At 39.3% G+C, this 7,046-nt stretch overlaps 1 protein-coding gene across 1 annotated transcript; it reads right to left on the reverse strand.

Annotated features, from left to right (window-relative positions):
• Nucleotides 1-481: 481 nt before the first annotated feature.
• LOC124378608 (tripartite motif-containing protein 16-like) lies at nt 482-5,672 on the reverse strand. Its single transcript, XM_046838338.1, has 5 exons — nt 5,045-5,672; nt 3,465-3,560; nt 3,058-3,291; nt 2,105-2,267; nt 482-2,000 (listed from the first exon to the last, which is right to left on the reverse strand). The coding sequence occupies exons 1-5, from the start codon at nt 5,627-5,629 to the stop codon at nt 1,459-1,461; spliced, it is 1,620 nt and encodes a 539-aa protein (XP_046694294.1). The 5' UTR covers nt 5,630-5,672; the 3' UTR covers nt 482-1,458.
• Between the last annotated feature and the right edge of the window lie 1,374 nt (nt 5,673-7,046).

A 7,046-nucleotide genomic window follows, 5' to 3' on the forward strand; every position in this document is an offset into this window, starting at 1 on the left:
TTTAAAACCACACACAAACACACACTTTATGTTCTTTAGGACAATATGGAAAAAATAACTATAAAATATTTACGTCATTAAGGGTTTGAACATAGATATAAACATTTACAGGAAAGAAAACCAGATGTTTGTTTAATTCTTTTTGAATGTGATAGTATGCATATGAAAGGAATAGTTTACATAATAATAATAATAATAATAATAATAATAATAATTATAATGGAAATATAAAAGAAAACATGCAAATACAAAGTATTAATTTACTTAATGACTCTTTTTGGAGTTCCACTGATTTAAAGTACTTATTTAAAGACTATAATTTATAGTGTATAAACCTCTTAGTATTGCATTATGGAAGAGATCTGAAGACTGACAGCATGTGTGCCACCAACAACCTGTTCCTCAACACCTCAAAGACTAAAGAGCTCATCCTGGACTTTCGATAATCCAACAGCAGGAGACGTTTTCCAGTCAACATCAATGGAACTGAGGTAGAGCGAGTCTCCAGCTTTAAGTTCCTGGGAGTTCACATCTCTGAGCATCTGTCCTGGCACCAGAACACTTCAGCTCTAGTTAAGAAGCACGACACCACCTATACTTCTTGAGAAGTCTTAGGAAAGCTCATCTGTCCCCAGAGATTTTACAGAGTTTCTACTGCTGCATCATCGAGAGCATCCTGACCAACTCCATCACTGTATGGTACGGAGGCTCCAGCGTTTTTGCACGATCTGAAGAAGAAGAACATCTATCTGTACTTCTCAAACCAAACATCTCTGCGCTGTTATAGCCTTTATATTTATTTACTGTACATATGCTTACATATATATCACCTGCTGTAAATATGATACTTATTTATCTGCACTATTGCTACTTTTTGCCAAACTGCATTTTGTTGCTGTACCTGTACAATGCAATGACAGTAAAGTTGTGTCTATATTACAGTGTAGTGTTTGTGTAAGGCACAAACAATTCATTTTTCCACCCTATACATGCACTAAATATTCAGCTAGAGTAAGAAATAGCCCTCTGTTCCCACCAGGCAACAATCTGTGCCCTACATATAATAAATAAAACCTTCTCTAGTGCTTTTATTATACATGCTACATGATCCACAACACTGAGACAGGAAACGAGTCAGTATCCTGTGCTTGCATGACTTTACTGCCCTCTAGTGACGGTGTCTTTCTATTACAGTCTGTTTAAAATTACATGTTGTGTTTTACGCAAAAGCATTATCTGACTACACGAGGCCACAAAATGCTGATGATATATCGTTCACTCAGCAATTTATTACTCATATATCATCAGTATAAAGATCTAAGAATGATAAAAAATTTCACTGTGACCAATTTATATTTATTGTAAACACTAGAAGCAGGATACATGAGGGACAATTCTCAACAAAAGAACACTTCAGCGATACTAAGGAAACGAGAATGATCATTTCCCCATCCACTGTTATTTTGAGTCACACAACCTCACAGTTCCTCCGTAAACCCTAAAGCCAGCGTATAGAGGCTGGGTGAATTTGGTGTGGACCCTGTGGAGGAGCCTCATCGTTTCAGAGAGGCTGTAAAAGGACAGCATTCCTGCATTGTAATCCAGATACACGGCTATCCTGGAGGACGAAGGAACTCCGAGCTCGGTTTTAACGTCGTCGTGATAGAAAGAAAGCGAAGAAGGAGAACACCACAGACTCCATGACTGACTGTTCAGTCCAAATCGGCAGTCTTTACCCCCTCCGTTCCTCCTGATCTTCTTGTAGGACACTGAGATGTGCACATCACCGCTCCACTCCACCTCCCAGTGGCAGCGTCCACACACACTCTCTTTGCACAACACCTGCCAACAGGAGTCAAATCTGTCGAGATGTTTGGAGTACAGCTGTTTTCTTCTAGAGTACGTCTCACTTTTCTCGTTGAAGGTCACCACTCGGTTCTTCTCAGACAGACAGAGGTCATGATGTGCTGTTTCGGGATCCAGAGTCAGATAACAGAAATCTATAACACAAAAACCAAACAGTTCAGTTGAAATCATTGTGTATTTCCTGAGATTGTAAATGATGTCAATGGCAGTGTTTTTTCAGCACGGACAGCTCCTTTACCATGCGGAGGAATTTTGTTGAATTCCTCCTCACAGAATTCCTTGAATCGCTTTTTGAGATCCGAGAGAGAATTCCTTAATCCATCAAATGAGAGATGTTGGACAGTGTGTGAAGAGATGCAGAGAGACTCCCATCCTGAAGAGACACTGAGAGACTGGAAATTCTACAGAGAAAAAAATAGAATGGGGTGAAATAAAGCTGAATTATTAAGCAAGTGGTTTAATTGTTAAGGGTCTCAGTTACTGATAAGAAGGTTGGGGGTTCAAGTCCCGAATATTGCAGATGAAGAAGAATTATTTGCCTTGTAGTGAGCTAAAGATTGGAGATAATGTGGAAAACATTACATTAGGAGAAACAAAGCAAACATCAGTACATTAAAAACCATCTGGAAGTTCAAGAAGATCCACTTTATTTATGATCTCCATTTCAGGGTTCTGCTTCATGAAGCTGAATATTGAATCATAAAACCAACAAGTGCATATAAGCTTGGAGATTCAGGGGATATTCTGCTCTTCAATACAACCATAGTGGAGCTTTAGACATTGACTAATCAGTAAAGATCTATAAGATATGGTCAGGGTGGATATTATATGGAAAACAGACTGCTATCAGGCACACTTCCAAAGACCAACTTTTACTGGAGAAATTGCAGCAGCCAGTAGAAATGTAGAGAAGGAGATGATAGATGCAGAAAGACATAAAATAAATGGTCAATAATATGACAATCTATGAATAAGAAGGTGAAGAGCAGTAAAAATGAACCGAATCATCTAATGGAGTCTTAAAAAGAAAATGAAAAGTTAGAGACTAATGGTGTAACTGGTGCTATTCTGACCACGGCTGCGATTTCATCATGGACAGAAGGTTAGAACAAAGTGCAAACGTGAATTTCGGCACGAAACTAGACAAATCTGCAACAGAGACGTTTGACATGAAATACGTTTGAATGTTACCTGGAGGAATTGCAAGTTATCATGTGTGTGTGAAAGCTGCTCCAGCTCATTGACTCTCCTCTGAAGGGCAGTGATCTCCTGATCCAGTTGCTCCAGGAGTTGTTCTATTTGATTCAGTTCTGCTTGCTCCTGAGCTCTGATCAGCTCCATCACCTCCATGCGCTTTTCCTCTACAGAACTGATCATCTCGGTAAAGATCTTCTCGCTGTCCTCTACTGCTGTCCTAGCACGGGACTGTTAGGAAACACACACACACACACACACACACACACACACACACACACACACACACTGCATTCACAGATTCCACAAATCGACTCAGCAACACAGAAATTGTTGTCTATTGACTCTGGATGTTCATGATGTGTGTGTTTCTAGGTGTGGTTCTTTCCTGGCTCACAGCTCACCTTAATCATGTACACAGTCTGTTTCAGCTCCTGCATCTTCTTCTGCTTCTGTTGGATTCTCTGATGGGATTTCTTCTGCTCCTCTTTTAGCTCATTCTGAGAACAAATCATTTATATTCAGTTGGTTACTGAAGTAGTTGGAAACTAAATAGTTGAAGTTCACTCTTTTGTGTGATTAAAAGACATTGGTTCTTCAGCCTGCACTTGCTGGTGGATCTCTGTAACATTTCATATTCTCACTAAACTATTTAGACGGAATCGCAGCACACAGTTGTTCAGGGGTCCCAAGTTTGGCCCAAGAGCGGCCTCTAGAGGTGAATCACTGATATCACGTGTGTTTGTTTTATGTGAGACTGCACGCTGCACAAAGAGCGCTGTATTCTATTAGTTATAATTTAATAATTATATAATAATATTTATTTATAAATATATTCATATTTATTTCTTTAACACATTTTTATGATTTAGTACTTTTTCCTTTAATAAAGTTCAGTATAATTTTACATGGAGTGTTTGTTTTTTTACCCATTATTGTAAAATGATTATTATTATTATTATTGTTGATTGAAATGTTTTGATTTCAATAGCAATGAATGTAAAGAAATGTTAATATGATAGTAATAATACTCTTTTGATAGGTGATATATCTCTTGAAAAGTTTGTCTGTTCAGTGCAGAACAAAATAATAAACTGATCCAGCATTAGGAAGCATCTTCTTTCTGCTTCTCGCATTAGGGGGCGCCACAGTGGATCATCCGTCTCCATACCCCCCTGTCCTCTACATCTACCGCTTTCACATCAACTACCTGCGTGTCTTCCCTCACCACATCCATAAACCTCCTCCTTGGTTTTCCTCTTTTCCTCCTTCCTGGTGGCTCCATCCTCAGCATTCTCCTACTGATATACCCCATGTCCCTCCTCTGCACATGTCCAAACCATCTCAATCTTGCCTCCCTCACCTTGTCTCCAAAACGTCCTACATGCGCCGTCCCTCTAATAAACTCGTTTCTAAAGCATAATAAGGAAAAAGGAAAAATTATGTGGCCCTTGCAGAAAAAAAGTTTGGGGACCTCTGCACCAGGTGGTAACTCAGTGGTTAAAGTTCTGGGTTACTGATTAGAAGGTTGTGGGTTAAAGCCTCGGCGTTGCCACTCTTTGGGTCCTTGAGCAAAATTCTTAACCCTCTGTGCTCCAGGGGTGCTGTATCATGTCTGACCGTAGCTTCCTAACATTACTTGATGTAAAGTATACAAAAGCACCACCACTTTCCCAGCACTAACTGTATAGATCTGCTAGAGGATCACTTCTGCACCACTTTTTGAGGCAGCAGCATTCCTAACAGCACTATGAACATGCTAAAGAAATGCTCAGCAGCGGCTTAAAAGCCCTAGACTACACCTCATTCATAAATGATCACCTGTTATTTTCATCTCAGAGATGGCTGACATGAATGAAGCCCTTATCACACCACAATCTTGATCATCTCAATTTTCAATTCACAACTTCAAATAATTAAGGCAGTTGATTTGAGATAAGAAATATAATTCAGCTAAAATCATTTTGAGATTTTTCGTTCTCACCTGTTTCTCAGTTCTCTCTGTTAAAAGTGACACGGCTTCGTGACCATTGTGATTCTCCAACATGCACAAAGAACAAATACACCTCTGGTCAGTACGGCAGTAAATCTCGATCAGTTTTCCATGTTGAGAGCAGATCTCTTGAAGTTTCGACAAAGCTTCGATTAAGGTGTGCTTTTTAAAAGCAGGTCTTTCAAGATGAGGTTTAAGATGATCTTCACAAAAGGAGGCCAGACACACCAGACAGGACTTTAAAGCCTTGTGCTTTCTCTCAGTGCAGAAATCACACTCCACATCTCCATCTTCAGCACAACAAACAGAATCTTGGATTTCATTCAATTTGATTTTCTCCACCACTTTAACCAGCATGTTGTTTCTGCGTAGAGAAGGCCTTGGAGTGAAAATGTCTCTGCACTGAGGACAGCTGTAGACACCCTTCTGATCCTCTTTATCCCAGAAACAATTAATACACACCTTACAATAACTGTGACCACACTGGGTAGTCACCGGATCCTTCAGGAGTTCAAGACACAGTGGACAACTGAATTGATCCCTTGAAAACCGTTCTACAATATTGGCCTCTGCCATTTTCTTGTGCTCACACACTGAGACCGTGAGAGTGTCACTCAGAGATCAGCCTGAATTTCTCTGAAATCAGAAGATGTGGCTTCCTGGTTTCATTTGTGAAGGTGAGGGTATGGAGAGAAAGACTGAGGGTAAGCGAGAGGAAGCGAAAACAGGAAATCCTGCTCTACATAGAAAAAAGCTTCTGCTGGTAACATGTTTGTGAACATGGTTGTAGATGTTGCAGATTTATTTTTAAATATATTTAGATATTTGCAGTGTATATATTTACATAAATCTAGGACCATTACTCTGACAAATAACATGCAGAATACTGCAAGGTGTTTCTTATATTATATATATACAGTGTATATATATATATATATATATATATATATATATATATATATATATATATATATATATATATATATATATATACAGTCACCCCTGTTGGCACCCCTGGAATTTTTCCAGAAAATCAAGTATTTTCACAGAAAAGTATTGCATTAACACGTTTTGCTATACACATGTTTATTCCCTTTGCATGTATTGGAACAAAACAAACAAAGGGAGGAAAAAAAAGCAAATTTGACATAATGTCACACAAAACTCCAAAAATGGACTGGACAAAATTGTTGGCACCCTTTGAAAAATGTGAATAAACAAGATTGTTTCAAGGATGTGATGCTCCATTAAACGCACCTGGGGCAAGTAACAAGTGTGGGCAATATAAACATCACACCTGAAAGCAGATAAAAAAGAGAGAAGTTTCCCTTAGTCTTGCAATGTGTGTGGCACACTAAGCATGGACAACAGAAAGAGCAGAAGAGAACTGTGTGAGGACTTGAAAACCAAAACTGTGGAAAAATCTCAACAATCTCAAGGTTACAAGTCCATCTCCAGAGATCTAGATTTGCCTGTGTCCACAGTGCGCAACATTATCAAGAAGTTTGCAACCCATGGCACTGTGGCTAATCTCCCTGAGCATGGACGGAAGAGAAAAATTGATAAAAGGATAAGCAGCCCCAAACAAGTTCCAAAGAAATTCAAGCTGTCCTGCAGGCTCAGGGAGCGTCCATGTCAGCGCGAACTATCCGTCAACTTTTAAATGAAATACAGTGGAACCTCGGGTTACGAGTTTAATTGGTTCCATCACTTTACTCTTAACCTGAAAAGCTCGTATCCCGATACAAATTTTGGAATACGTACAGTATTTAAAGTTCAGTAATTCCACACTGTTAGAGCGACGAGCGGATGTGTATGTGCTGCACGAGAGCGCAGCGAGAGCACGTGGCGATACGTAAAAAAACTAACCTGCCTGCAATTTTTCCGTGCGCAACGCTCGTATCATAAAAAATTTCTCGTAACTAGAGGCAACATTTTTTATGAATTGCGACTCTTAACCTGAATTTTACGTATCCAGGGGCGCTCGTAACCC

This window comes from Silurus meridionalis, chromosome 24, assembly GCF_014805685.1.
Source record: "Silurus meridionalis isolate SWU-2019-XX chromosome 24, ASM1480568v1, whole genome shotgun sequence".
NCBI classification, from domain to species: domain Eukaryota; kingdom Metazoa; phylum Chordata; class Actinopteri; order Siluriformes; family Siluridae; genus Silurus; species Silurus meridionalis.